Source organism: Leopardus geoffroyi, chromosome A2 (genome assembly GCF_018350155.1).
Source record: "Leopardus geoffroyi isolate Oge1 chromosome A2, O.geoffroyi_Oge1_pat1.0, whole genome shotgun sequence".
In the NCBI taxonomy this organism is placed as follows: Eukaryota; Metazoa; Chordata; class Mammalia; order Carnivora; family Felidae; genus Leopardus; species Leopardus geoffroyi.
Window position 1 is genome coordinate 146,801,280 of NC_059331.1, and position 14,925 is coordinate 146,816,204.

At 52.2% G+C, this 14,925-nt stretch overlaps 1 protein-coding gene across 3 annotated transcripts in view; it reads left to right on the forward strand.

Annotated features, from left to right (window-relative positions):
• CPA5 (carboxypeptidase A5) overlaps positions 1 to 14,925 on the forward strand; it is a 31,972-nt gene that overhangs the window by 6,814 nt on the left and 10,233 nt on the right. For all 3 annotated transcript variants that reach the window (XM_045495653.1, XM_045495651.1, XM_045495650.1), the window contains exons 4-10: positions 7,384 to 7,482; positions 8,632 to 8,733; positions 9,909 to 10,010; positions 10,355 to 10,465; positions 10,902 to 10,992; positions 14,289 to 14,488; positions 14,782 to 14,866. In XM_045495653.1, coding sequence (XP_045351609.1) covers positions 7,384 to 7,482; positions 8,632 to 8,733; positions 9,909 to 10,010; positions 10,355 to 10,465; positions 10,902 to 10,992; positions 14,289 to 14,488; positions 14,782 to 14,866 — 790 coding nt within the window. The remainder of the gene's footprint in view (positions 1 to 7,383; positions 7,483 to 8,631; positions 8,734 to 9,908; positions 10,011 to 10,354; positions 10,466 to 10,901; positions 10,993 to 14,288; positions 14,489 to 14,781; positions 14,867 to 14,925) is intronic.

Here is a 14,925-nt window from a genome sequence, read left to right on the forward strand (position 1 = left end):
TGAAAGCCCGCAGCATTTAGCCAGCAGATGCGAAGAGGTCTCTCAAAATGCTCTGTTGATTTCTGCACATCAGGAGTGGCCCCAGAGGCACCTCTGAGCCTGCCCCCTGGCTCCTCTGGAGCTGTCCTCTTCACGTTCCTCCCCTGCCGTCCCCAGGCTGGAATCCCTTCCGGGGGCGCTTTTTACTCCCTGTCAGTAGATGCCCTGGACTGTCTGCCCTAACCCAGCCGGGCAGGATTTCCCCCAACACCTCGCTCTGTCTGCAGTGCATCAAGCTCGGATTGTCATACTTAAGATCCCATTTTGGCTTGGAGGGAGCTGGGGGGGTAGGGGAGGCTGCCGTGTTGAGTTGATTTGTGGTGACGAGGGGGAGGGTGTCCAGGAGGAGAGAAGCTCAGAGGCGCTAACAGGAGGGGAAGGCTTTGCACCACTCAGGTTTTTGGCCTCTAGCCTTACGTTTGGGTTATTGACGCACGGGCCTAATCTCTTCTGAATCTTCCGGATCTCTCTGCCGCAGCGTTTGGCGTAGCCTCTCTTGCACGGCGGGCCCTCAACGGTCTCCACAATGACTCTGTTGGCAGGTTCGGAAAGCGTGTGCCCAGACAGAGGCCTTGCTATTAGGTTGGTCTTTGTCTCCAGGGCCCCCTCTCCTGAGCCCCTCAAGGTCCAGGCTCGGGCCTCTTATCTATCTTTATGCCCTAGCGCCTCCCATAGCACCTGCCACTCGGTTGGGGCTTAATAAATGTTGGTTGAATTCACGGATGCGAGGAAAGGAAAGAAGTGAGGGTGTGTTTACTCGGCAGCACTAGGCTGAGAGGGAGCGTGAAAAACCTTGGTGCCGGCTTCCGGCTTTCGCTTTGGCCAGGGGTGCTGGAGATTTTTGAGGAAGGGAAGTGTCCCCTGCTCCCCGCCCTGCCCACCCCCACCCCCCCCCCAAGCTGTGATCAGACGCGTGCTTGAGATGGAAGAGCTGGGTTTGTTTGTTCCATCTACTGATATGGAGATACCTACTGTGTGCAAGGTGCAGGAAACACAAAGACAGGAACTCCGGTTCCGGTTCCGTATCCAGGGGAGCCGGGTCGTGGGGGTGGGGAGGGGAGGGGAGTAAAGCGGTGATTACAATGGAGTGGATGAGCTTGCTGATGGTGCTGATGGCGTGCAGCAGGTTGCTATGGGAGCCGAGGACAAGAGGCTCTGCACGTAGGGAGGCTCTGAGAAGGCGGTAATTACGGTGCGGCTGAAGAGCAGGCAAGGGGGGGGACCGGGAGGGGAAGGGCCCCCCCCCGCCCTGTTGGCAGTGAGGCCCGACCAGATCACAAGGGGCATCCTCTGTTGGGTGAAGAGGTCGAGATTTATCCCGAAAAATCATGGGGGAGCCATGGGAGGGCTCTGACGGGATCAGATTTGCATTTAAGAAAAAAAATCCCTCTGACAGTGACAATGTTGAGTTGGGGACAGGAGCAGGGAGAGACTGACAGGCAGGAGGGTGCTGAGGAAATTGCAGAGGGCCAGGCAAGAAATTATCTGATTCCGAGTGAGCTCTATTTGCATTTAATTTTTCTTCACCTCCCCCTTTTTTCTCAGCCCTTTGGTTTTGGTGGTGTTGTTGTTTTTTTTTTTTTTTTTTTTTTTTTTTTTCTCTAGGATGAGTCACCATGGAAAAGCTTCACTTGAGCAATCAGCTCTGTGGATTTTAATGGCTTTTTTCTGATTACAAAATTAATAAATATTCATGTTAGATAATTTGGAAAATAGGGGAAAGCACAACGGAGAACACAAAAATCACCCGGGCTCTGAGCATCTAGAGCAAAATGCAATTTAGTGTAAATATTGCTTTGCCAATTTCCCCCTCTCTACTGGATCATTCTCATTAGCATACAAATGTAGCGTTATTTCTCTTACCCCCAAAATCCTCTCTCGATCCCGTCCCCCCGTCTCCAGCTGTCACCCCATTTCTCAGCTTCCCCGTACAGCACGACTCTTGGAAATACGGGCCATACTTGCCACCTCCGTCCTTCTCCGTGGGTGGACTGTCCACCCCTCACTTCACCAAAACTGCCCTTGACCTTCGTCTCCCACAGCTCCTACGTCCAACTCAGTGGCCAACTTTGAGTGCCCGTTGTTCTTCCACCTTATTTAGCACAGCTGGTTGCTCTCTCGTCTTTGAAACATGTCCTGTCTTGGCTTCCGGGACACTGTCCTCTCCTGGATGTTGTCCCATCTAACTGGCTCGCCTTTGCATGTCATTTTCCTATTTGCCAGTACTGTCCTTTGACTTCCCCTGGATCCTCTCATTCAAGATCATGGCGTTGGATACCTTCAGCCTCCTGAGTATTCCCATCCTTACATCTCCAGCCAGACTCCTACGCTCACCCTGAACTCCAGACTCGGGTCTCCAACCGCCTCTTCCTCATTTCCACCTGCCTGCCTAACGGGCGTCTCAAATGTCACCGTTCCCAACCGAGCACCCCACCCCCCCCCTCAACTTGCTCCTCCACAGCCCTTCTCCATCTCAGGAAATGACAACGCCATCCTTCCGGTCACTCAGACAAGAAGCCTGGAGTCGTCCTCAACTCCTTTCTCGCATCCCACATTCAGCAAATCCCGTCAGCTCTCCCTTTAAATTGTGTCGTACCAGGGCACCTGGCTGGCTCAGTCGGTTGAGCGTCCAGCTTCATCTCAGGTCATGATCTCACGGTTCGTGAGTTCGCGTCCTGCTGTCAGCACAGAGCCTGCTTCGGGTCCTCTGTCCCCGTCTCTCTGCCCCTCCCCTGCCCCATCCCCTCTTTCTCAAAAATAAACATTAAAAAAGTAAATAAATAAAATGTATCTTACCATTCTGTGCTACCACCTTGGGCCAGCACGCCATCAGCCCCACACCTGGATTGTTCTAAGAGTTTTCTAACTGCTGTCCCTAATTCCATCCTTGCCTCCCTGTTGCCTAGTCTCAAAACAGCATTCAGAGGGGTCCTTTAAAATTATTATTATTATACATTATATCCCATTATGTCACTTCTCTGCTTAAAACCCTCAATGACTTCCTAACTGAGAGTAAAAGCCCAAGTCCTTAAAATGGCCCTGAAGTACAACACCCTCGTCACTGACTGCTCTCCCCTGGCTCGCTCTGCTCCAGAGACCTGGACCTCTTTACTGTTCCTTGAACTTGCCTGACCCATTCCTGCCCAAGGGCCCTTGATGAGATTCACGTCTCGGGGCCTTTGCACTTACTGGTCCTTGTGAGTAGAATGCTGTTTCTGCAGATACCTGCATGACTTATTCCCTTGCTGCTTTCAAAACCTTGTTCACACGTGAGTCACCCCCCAAATTACTATCGCCCTGCCACCCTCCTCTTGCTCCCCCTCATGGCTACGTGCTAGGCGACGCTCCAAACATTTTACATGTATTAACCCCTCTAAGCCTCACGGGAACCCCTTAAAGAATGTGCTCAAGGGTGTGATGACGTGACCCCCATTTTTGAAGGCACAGAGAGAGATGAATACTTTGGTAAACCGAGGCCCAGAGAGATTAGTGCCCCGTTAGTGATGGCGTGGAGATTTAACCAGAGGCAGCCTGGCCCCGGGCCCTGCACTCTTTGCTCCTGAGCCATCTGCTTCCTCCACAGTTGTCACTGTTGTTTGTGTGGGTGGTTTTAACTCTGCCTTTGGGGCAGTGAAGCCACCCGTTCAGCCTTGACCTCTGAGGGGGTCCACGCTAAGAACCCCCGGGTCTGTAGCCACCCACCACGTAGGCACAGACTGCATTTGCTACCAGCCACGCAGCTGCTACTGCAAATGTTGGGCCTGTTAGAGAAGGCCAGGGACACGTGAGGAGAGGTGACTGCTGCTGTCACGGAGCGGGGGTGGGGGCGGGGGGGTGGGGAGATGCTCCCCGTTCACCGTCACCCGGAGCCGTGTCCATTTTACGTCTGCGCGGCTGGAGTTCAGCGGCCGAGTGCTGGTTCCCTTCAGGCGTCAGCTTCGCCCTTCCTGGGCCTCCTGTGGCCTCCTGCCCTCCTCCATCCTGGAGGTGCTGTTCTTTGCTTAATGTTCCCGTCCTTCCTCACCCCTGTCATAAATTAATTCACACCAAGGTATTACTTTCCTTGTCAGGTTATGGCTTCCAGGGAGGCAAATGGCTTGCTTCTGAGCCGTTTCTTTTTTTTCTCTGAGAAGCCTGACAGGGCTGTAATTAGGCTTCCCTGAGCCTGTGGCAAGACTGCGTTCTCAGTTCTCCCCTCTCCCCTCTCGGCCTTGTGAAGGGAGCCAACATCTGCGTATTTTTCAGGCCAGGGTAGATTAGCGTTCTTGGGGTTGGGGCCCAGCTGTGAGGGCTGAGCATTCCCAATTGGTGAGCGGGTGTCACATCCATTCACAGGGCTGTGAGGGTGTTTGGAAAGTTATTTGCAGTTTGGTGCCCATTTCCCATTTGCCCCCAAGCCATTCTGTGGAACAAAGAATGGCCTCCTGGGAGCTGTTTGCTGCTGTGGGTGTCCCTGGGCTGTGGGAAGAGCTTCCCAATTTCTCCTCCCTGTCCTCCACCTTTTCCCACCGCCTCAGGTCCTCCGCCAGTCCCTAGGAAGTTCATCTGGGTGGGACTGGAGGGGGACTTCTGGGTGCACCGGCCCCGGGCTGCTGGCTCCCTGCGGCTGCTCACCACAGCCGGTAGTTAGCCCGGCCCAAAGTGATGGGCGCACACTGGTCACGGTGGGCTGCTGAGATTTCCGTTGGTTTCCTGGGCGAAGACAAGTCCCTTTTGTTAGAGTGTCCCGGGGTGGTGCCTGTGCCAGCAAGGGTCAAGGCTCCTCCAGGCTTCCTTACTTGCCCAGCAATCCCAGCTTTGCCCAAGTGGGAATATATCCAGCTTAGCTAATTCAGCCAGAAAACACTGCAATCACAATTGCCTAACGTGTGGTCGGTGCTCAAAAAGAAAAGAAAATGAGGCCCAAGCAGCGATTTCCAGTCCCATTTTTAAATCTGTGAACTTGAGGGCTGTGAGCAAGCTGACTGGGGCAGCAGGGTGAGTGGGCACTGGACAACGGCCTCGTCTGCAGGGATGGTGGTGATGCCTCTTTTCCAGCCCTGGGACTGAAGAGTCCATGGCTGCTACTTTATTTTAGCCATTGGGCCTTTTTGTTTTTGTTTTAGTATTATTTATTCATCAGAAGATTTTACTTATTGAAGTAGTAGAAGCATGCTGCCAAAATATAAAAATAGGGAACATTTAAAAATTGCTTGAAATCATAATCTTTCTATCCTAACAAGCATTGTTTTCATAGTGGTATTTTCTGACATTTTACTGTCTTATTTTTCTATGCTCAGGGTATTGCTTTTTTGTTATTTTTTTCAAATAGTTTTTAAAAATGTTTTACTTTTATTTATTTTGAGAGAAAGAGAAAGAAAGCAAGTACAAGCTGCGGAGAAGCAGAGAGAGAGAGAGAGAGAGAGAGGGAGAGAGAGAGAGAATCCCAAGCAGGCTCTGTGCTGTGAGCGCGCAGCCCGACGTGGGGCTCGATCCCATGAACCATGAGATCATGATCTGAGCCAAGTTCAAGAGTTGGACTCTCAACTGACTAATTCACCCAGGCACCACACTTTTTTGCTATTTCAGAACACCTTTTAATTGCAAGAATAGTATGATGGATTTTTCACCTGTTAACATTTTACACATTTTCTTGCCCTCTCTGTATACACACACACATATACATACCTACACACACACACAGATAAACATACAGTAGTTGACCCTTGAACAACCTGGGTTTGAACTGTGTGGATATACATGGATTTTTTTTTTTTTTTTGATAAATACAGTACAGTACTATAAATGTATTTTCTCTTTCTTATGATTTTCTTAATAATATTTTCTTTTCTGTAGCTTGTTTTATTGTAAGAATATAATATATAACACATATAACATACAAAATATGTGTTAATTGTGTTTATGCTATTGGTAAGGCTTCTGGCCAACAGCAGGCTATTAGTAGTTAAGTTTTTTGGAAGTCAAAAGGTATGTGTGGATTTTCAACTGTGGGAGAGTTGGTGCCCCTAACCCTCTCATTGTTCAAAGGTCAATAGTATATACCTATAGGTATGTATATCTATCTATGTGTGTGTATATATGTTTGTTATTTAGTATTACATATAATACATACATTTATTATTCTTATTCACCTTTAGTTTTGATAGCTAGCCGGCCTTAAGGAACCCAAGGCTAGGAATAGGATGTCTGGGTTCTTACCTCACCTTTGCCCCTTGTTGGCTTTGCCATTAAGTCCCTTCACCTCTCCAATCTGTTTTATCTCTGAAACATGAATAGTGAATTCCTGCCCTGTCATTTGGTCATCTGACCAGACCAATGGAGACAATGAGGATAAGGATGCCTGGTAAACTGAAAGGCTCTGCCTGAAGCAAGACATCATCAAGACTCTCTTGTGTGACTTCGGGTTGAGGTCTTCTGCTTTCCCAGCACCCTTTGTGGCAGAGAGGCCGAGGCACTTCCCATGCTGCTAGTCAGTGCAGAGTCCTGGGGTGCCTCTATCCCTGGGTGCCAGTGTAAGGGTATGAGCCTGGGGTGAAGGGCATTTGCCCACCTCACTGAATCCCAAGCTGGGAAAAGTGTCCCAGAATGATGTGGGAGGGCAACCCAATCCAACTGTATGCCCTCCCCATGGTCAGTGGGAAGTACTGCGTGTGGGCGGAGTACCAACTCCAAATGATACCCAGGACATTGCTTTTGGTTCATCCATACTTGTGTTTAAGAGGCAGTTAAGACAGTAAGTAAAAGATTGTTGGCATATTAGTTCTATAATTATTTGGATCAGCTTGCTCCATAGCTGGTTTCCCAAATGGCCTGGATATCAATTGTGTAGGCTACCCCTGGGGGTAGAGTAGAGTGGGTCAGGGGGGCCCTCTGCTCCCCCAGGGGGTCCAGTGTATGTGGTTCAGCTTGAGCCTTGACTCAGCAGTGTTCATAGAGGGCAAAAACAATGTTGGCAATAGATCACGAGCACCCTTCTAAAATACTTTCATATCCCTTATTACATTTTATCCTATGAGCTGGGCAGGGCAAGATATTGCTATCCTAATTTCCATGCTGAGGAAACTAAGGCCAGGGCTCCACAGCAAGTTGGTGGCAGACTTGGAATGCAGCTCTCTGGACCCCTCGCCCCGTGCTCATTTGGGAAATGGAGGCATGAACACCAGCTGGCCAAGCAGAATCATCCAGCAACCGGCATCTCCTCCCATTGCGCAGCTCACACTCATGGTGGCTCGTTCTCCTGTGTCGGTGGTGTCTTGGTGCGCGGCCCAGCCGATGAGGGGTTCAGAAGAGGCCTGCCTGGCCCGGTTCTCCCCTTCCCTTCCAGTATGTGCTCTTGTCTCCTAGGTGCTGCTGGATGAGGAGAGAGAAGCCATGGCCAAATCCCGCCGGTTGGAGCGTAGCACCAGCAGCTTTAGTTATGCCTCTTACCACACCCTGGAGGAGGTAGGTCTGCCCAGTTGAGCTCCGGGCTCTCTTGTCCCTTTGGGCCCTCAGGGTCTCCCGACTCAGGCAGAGACTAATGAAAGACTCTGAGGTCCGCGGGAGAGTGTGAAATGACTCTTGGGGAGTCTCTGGAGAGCAGAGCAGACACTGGGTGAAGGTCTGTCAGACAGACAGCTTCAAACAGGTCCAGAAGCCAGGATCCATATAGAGATAGAGAGAACTCAACAGTACAGCCCAGGGCAGGTCCGGGACTGAGGAAAGGTCTACTAGGCAGAACACTGAGGTAGGGATGCATCACTGGCCAGAGCAGAGCAGGTAGTGGCATCTCCAAATCCAGCACTGTGGCTGGGGACTCAGGGTTCTCGACTTCTCCACAAGCATTTCTGGTGTCAAATGGCCCCAGCTGTGGGTCCTGGAGCATCGAAGGGACAGGAAGCCAGGCACATTGGAGAGCCATTTTGTAGAATAGAACAGAGTTGCCTCAGTTGGGGACAACTCTTGCTCCCAGTTACAGCCCGCCTTTCTGGACACCCAGCCCAGAAAGAAACTCAAGGCATAGGTTCCATTTTCATGAAAAAGATGCGATGGGATTGATATTGTCCCCACTGGTATCACTGTCATTACTCTCCCGTTTCACATGGCCTGGAATAGAAGATCCATTTTTTTCCCATATGTTTGGTAATTCAATTATGTACATTGAAAGAGTGAGGGAAGGGGTTAATATGGCCTGTCAGTATTTATTGACATCCGAGATAAATAGTCCTGCCTTCAAACGGCTTAGAATCTCTAAGGGCCGAGAAGACCAAAACAGCTGGGTCTGTGGGGTCTGTCAAACGGACTGAATGGGCCAAGAGAGTGGAAGCAAAAGAAACTTCCACCCTGAGAGCCTTGCAGGTTGACCCTGGGGACTGGGTAGGGTGAGTACATTCCTCTTCCAGAAAGAGGCTCAGCTCTGCACAGGGCCAGTTGCCTTCGACACCAGCTCCGCGTCTTTGATGTGTGCAATTCTCCCGCTGGGTCCTTTTAGACCCTCAAGGGAGGTGGAACAGCACTGGGAGGGTGGAGTGGGGGAAGGAAGATATCCGGGGAGAGCCTGGGCCCCGCCCCTCCCTGCCTCCCTGCTGGTCTGACAAACTTCATTCCTTTCAGATATATAGCTGGATCGACAACTTTGTAGCCGAGCACTCAGATATAGTCTCAAAAATTCGGATTGGCCACAGCTTTGAAAATCGGTCCATTGTTGTCCTGAAGGTAAAAGCGGGCAGTGTTGACCACCAGACTCTACAGTGAGAGCCCCTGGCATAAGACTGAACTCACGTAGGGTCATGGCAGGGTGGGAGTTTTAGGGACAGAGAAGATGTGAATACTCCTGCCCTGAGGTGACCCACAGCTTTGGGGCTGTGGTGTTCAGCTTTGGGGCTGTCCATACTCTTGTAGGTATGGACAGGTGATGGTGCAGCGACCTGGCAGGTCCCGGGTCAGGAAGTAGGTGGGAGGGTTGCAAAGGAGATGGAATTGCAGGGTGGTGGTCATCACCCTGGTCTTGGGAGGTGAATGTGGGTGAGTCAGCATTCTCCCTATTCCCTTGGTTGCTTCATCTGTGAAATGGGAAGGGAGATAGAGGTCTCATTTACAAATGATTGAGGTCATCTGGCTCAGGCAGCGCCACAGATAGGCCCGGGTCTGTGGGGAGACCTCCCAGCCCTTCACGGGGGCCACTGGAAACAGTTGGAGCAAACTTGACGGCGGCAATGGCCTTGGTCATGAAGAAGGCAGGATAGGTAGGAGTGTGGAGTCGAGCCAAGCCAAAAACAAGTCTTAGTATATGCCCTAAAGGGCCCCCTCAAGGCACTTGACGTCCAGCTCTCAGCTCTCGACAGCCCTGGGGGACTCTTCCGGAGGGCCAAGTGTTCTCATCTAACTTGGGACTTGACCTCCTCATTCCCTGCTTTGATTTCCCCCAGGGGCTGTCCGTGTCCTCTCTTTAATGTGGTCTAGGACCTTGCTACTCAGAGTGGGGTCCTGGCACCTGCAGCAGGACCCCCGGGGGGCCCGTTAGAAATGCCCAACCACAGACCCCTCCCCAGACCTACTGACTGAGAATCTGCATTTTCGTAAGATGCCGGGGGATTCGTGTGCCCTTTAAAGTTTGAGAAACACTAGTCTCAGACACTTTCAAGCCTGGGAAGCTCTGTGCTTCCAGCTGGATCACCTTGCTTCCCCAGTGCACCACTGTGTCACTGGGGCTCCCACACGTGTGTACTTCATGGACCCATGCACAAGTCCCTGCATATACAGCCCCTGTCTCGGGACACAGGGCCGCCCCAGGCAGTGCCCATACACCTGGGGCCACCTTCTGGGAGCCTAGGGACAGCTCTGTAGCTGTCTCCGTTCAAACCTGTTTGGGACCTGGTGCTTTTACCCAGTTTAGCACTGGAGGACCTCAGCGCCGGGCCATCTGGATCGACACTGGAATCCACTCCCGGGAGTGGATCACCCATGCCACTGGCATCTGGACCGCCAAGAAGGTCAGCACAGATGATGGGCGTGGGGCTGGGGTGGCGGCTACTCGACTATTTTAGGGCGCCCCTGGTTGCGAGATTGTACTTGGCTTGTTTAAACCTCGGGGGCTCTCTACTCTCCTGTCCTTTGGAACAGCTGCCATGCGCTCGGGCCTTTTGCAGCGCAGCGCCCACACCCACCCTCCGCCTTCTAGTTGTTTAACCTCCAAGCCCACAAAAAATATATCTGATGGCCTGATGCCACCCCTGCCTGCGGCCACTGGCTGTGCAGAAGTCCTGATCTACCTCAGAGGAGAGCCTGCCAGCGCCTCCCATCCCTCACCCTGTACCCACTCTGCCCTGGCCTGCAGATTGTCACTGAATATGGCAAAGACCGCACGCTGACGGACCTACTGAACGCCATGGACATCTTCATGGAGATCGTCACCAACCCTGATGGGTTTGCGTTTACCCACAGCATGGTGAGGACATTTGGGAGGGAGAGGGTCAGGGGTCAGGGTCAGCTCTGGGGCGGGGGGGTGCAGGAACGGTCACTGTGGCTTTGGGAAGCTGAGCTGAGGTTCACTGGGGGCTGGCGTCTCAGGGGCTCCTGGTGGAGAGTCTCACGAAGGCAGGCAGGTGACTCAGGTACTGCAGCTGCGACTCAACCCCTGTCCTGCTGCCCAGGGAAGGCCACTGTTGGCAGCCTGTCCTCGGGCCTCCCCCCACACCACAGCTTTAACCATAGGTGATCCGTAGTCTTGGCCCAGTCTCGTAGCAGCCCCATCCTGCCCTAGACATTCCTTCCTTTTGCCCCTCTCTGTCCCACCAGACACCCCCCACCCCTTCCTAGGACAGGATGTCGGAGGCTTCCATCCCTGGGAAAGGGGTGAATGTCCCCCGCCCTGGGCTTTTCAGAACCGCCTGTGGCGGAAGAACAAGTCCACCAGACCTGGAATCTTCTGCATCGGTGTGGATCTCAACAGGAACTGGAAGTCAGGTTTTGGAGGTATGGCAATCTGCTGGACCTGGGGGCAGGGCTGGAGAAGGACGTCTTGGCACGTCTCTCACACAGTCAGGTTATGTGGACTCATAACCGGAGAGGCAATGTAGTTAGTTAATGCGAGTGAGTCATGGCAGGAACAGGCAAGCACACGCCTAGGATTGGCTGTGCGATATGGGGAGGGGTTGCACATGCGTGGGCAACGTACGCATCCGCTCCAGCTTCGTGGGAAACGCGGGAAACGGCTCCTTGCTGCAGGGGTCAAATCCTAAATATGGCAGGGAAAGGTACTAGAGAGTCTTCAGGTTGTCCCTTCAGGAGGGACAAGATAGTCTTGCTGGTTGTTCAAACCCTAGAGTTTATATGCCCCCCAGATCTCTCCAGCCCTTCCTTGTAGGGAGCCCACCAAGAGAAAATGCCTTCAAACTCATTTCCCGAGAGTCATGACCTGAAATTTGCCCTCTGGGGAGGCCAGAACAGTAGTTTAAATCTAAAATAAGCCAAGTTCTTATCACTGACACTGTCTTGAGCCTGGTTTTTACTTGCGACCCAGTTGCTTTGTAATCCTGGGCTGATGGACTGGTGCGTATCTGCAGGGCCGTATTTCTTCCAGGCAGAGGTGGGCAGCTTCCTCTCAAGTTCTTGGTGTTCTTCCTGATTATCACCCTTACCACACCGGGGACATAGGGATTAGATGGGGAAACTGAGGTCTCCAGAAAGCCTCGGGACTAGTATGTGGACCCTGGGAATGCAGCGATTTGATGAATGGGATCCTGGGTCTAGCCAAGACAGGTTGCGTGGGCACAGTCTTCGGCCTCCAGATGTGGCACCCCCTATTCTGGGGGTGTGGTGGGGTCGGAGTTTGGCTCCACAGGAGGCAGTGCCATTGCCGTTGAAAAGCAGATCCGCAGATGGATGGCCAGACCAATGAGACAGAACATTGTAGATCTGCCCGTCACTGAAAATCTAGCTTCTTGCAGATTGTTTTCATTGAAAAATAAGCATCTAAAGCATCCAGAGCAAGGCGCTCAGCCCATGGTGTGGGGGCTGCCTGAGGATCTGGCACTGTGTGTGTAACCACTTGTGTAAGGGAACACAACCGTGTAAAAATGGGTGTTTTCACCTTCAAATGACCAGCCACTTTGCCCCAAGTTGCAATCCGCGAGGGCCCCTCAGAACCGGCTGCAGTGAGTACCCACGGACCCTGAGACAGACTGGCTAGCAGAAAGACAAATTACCTTTTAAAGAAAATAACTTTTGTGTGTTTCACCACAGGGGGCTGGAGGAAATCAGTATATATACAATGTAAAAAAAAAAAAAAAAAAATCTATGGGAAAAAAAAAAAAAAAAAGCCCAGAGGGGACAAAAAGCTCCCATAATCCCACCACCCAAAGATTACTGCTTTTAATAATTTACCATGTCCTTCCAGAGATTTCCCCTTGCTACAAATTACATTTTCAGAGAAGGAAAAATAAATAGCTAATGAATCCATTAGCAGGTACTCGTGACACAGGCAGGCTCAGAGGACTTTGACTATGAACGTCAGAGAGAGGCAGGCAGCTAATTCCCATTTGGTCAGGGGAAGATTAGTTTATGCTGCTTAGCTCAAACCAGAACTAATGGCCTGAAGTGTTTCTCCATATTTGGGCAAAGCCACCTGGTCGTTGGCAGGGGAACCGCTTTCCTTGCGTGGGCTGCAAACGCAGACAAAGCTTTCAGCCTCCCCCGCTCAGCTCATCTGTTGCTGTTTGTCATTCATCAAGTGTAGCAGGTGCAGAAGCTCCCGGCAGACACAACAAACAGGGCCACTGTCCAGCCTGCGGGGCCGCTCCTCACCCTTGCTTCCTGCAGGCACATCCCCTTCTCACCAGGGTCCCCGCCCCGGGCGAGGACCCGCAGACCGAGGGGGTCTCACTCCCCGGTGACAGAATTGCCTCCGGGCCTGCCTGTGGACAGAAATAGTGTGTGTCTGGGTTGGTGACTCAGGCTGGAAGATTTTGTTTATGGTTTTATCATTGCCTTAATTTAATTGCTGCATAATGAGTAATCTGTAGACCATCCCTCCCACTCACGCTGCCCTCCCCTGCGCTCTTGGGGAGGACCGGTTTGCTGCAATCCTAGCGCAGCATCCGAACCAGTCGATGCGCCAGGCCCCCCAGTCCTCGGGCCAGTGCACTGCCCTGAGGGTCTGGGGGCGGGGGGTCCTCTGGCATCCTTGGGAGGCTCCAGAAGTTGGGGTGATCCCTGACCTCTGCATTGGGCTTGTGTGCAGTCAGTTGAGGAAGGAGGAAGAGGAAGAACAGGGATGGCTCCTTCCAAATAACCCCCAAATCTTGACCAACCCACAGCCCAGCCCCCCGTGACGTGGCCCCTGGGGAGGGCAGGCAGACAGAAGAGGAAGAAAAGAAATGGAGAGCAAAGAATCTAGGAGATAGGAGCAAGTGAAATTTGCGAACAGAATAGAAGGTCAGTTCCTCTTTGTCCTCTCCCCCAACTTAGGTCCCCAAGAAGAATCGTCAAAGGCTCTTGACATCTGTGGCTCCCAGACCGGCTTCAGGCAGCTATGGGGATCTATTCTCTCTCTTTTTGGCCCCAAGTTCATGTTGCTCCTGGGGCCACAGCTGTGGCAAAGCTTGAGCAGATGCTAAGTCTGAGCGCTCAACTGACCAAGTTTTCCGCATGGCAGTGGACAGTCGGCAGAGAAGGGTCAGCTCGTAGGGGTGGCTGCTCATTGAGGAAGCCAGGGTTGGAGACCTAGAGTTTCTTCTGAAGGCAGCTGCCGAAGAAGGCCCACTTTTCTCATGGAACAAGTGAGGACTTAACCAAAGGACAAGCCGGGGAAGCTCTCTACAGGGCAAGAGAGTCGCTGAGTCGTGGTGTGGTTGGCCCTCTAAGACTAGGGTTTGTGATAAATACCCATCCAAGTCTCAGTGGCTTAATATAGTAAAAGTTTGTTTTTCACGCACAGGAAGCTCAATGTGGGTAGCTGACTCTCCTTGGCAGCTTTCTCCCAATCGTGAGAGAAGGATCCGGGATGCTTCCTCCATCTAGAGGTTTTTGCTTTCAACCACATAGACTGAGGAGAGTGTGGAGAAGTCCTGCCTGCTCTCACCAGCCTCCAGCTGGAAGTGACACCTCATTACTGCTCACATTCTCGTTGGCCAGAAGTAGTCACATGGCCTCAACCAAACTGCAAAGGAGGCTGGGAAATGTGGAGGAGTAGCTGGATATTTTGTGAGCATTAAGTGTCTTTCCCAAGCCTTGGAATTTGAAGCCTCTGGGTGCTTTTATTTTTCTTCCAGGAAATGGTTCTAATAACAACCCCTGCTCTGAGACTTATCGTGGGCCCTCCCCTCAGTCGGAGCCAGAGGTGGCTGCCGTCGTGGACTTCATCACATCTCATGGGAACATCAAGGCTCTGATCTCCATTCACAGCTACTCTCAGATGCTCATGTACCCTTATGGCCACTCACTGGAGCCTGTTCCAAACCAGAAGGAGTTGGTGAGCTTGGCTGCTGGGGGCTTGGGGGAGGCATCAGGCAGGCTCCCACAGGGTTGAGGCCCTCACTCTGAAACAAGGGTCTGGACCAGTTGACCCCATGGTAGGAAGGAGAGGAGAGCTTGTTGTGCTCACATGTGGTCAGGTTCAAAGCCGGAGGTGCTGTGCTCCCTTCTCGTGAGAGCCATCTACATATCCAACTTCCAGGACTCCTGAGTTCCCGTTTCTCAGCAGCTGGTGAGGGTGTGGGAGCACGGGGAGCCCCGGCCTCTCACCCTCTGGATGTAATCTCGCAGAACGATCTTGCCAAGGACGCAGCGCAGGCCCTGTATGAGGTCCACGGGATCCAGTACATTTATGGCAGCATCAGCACCACTCTCTGTGAGTGAGCCTTGCCCTGGCTGCTGCTTTCGGCACCACATCCACCGGGGGGCGGGGGT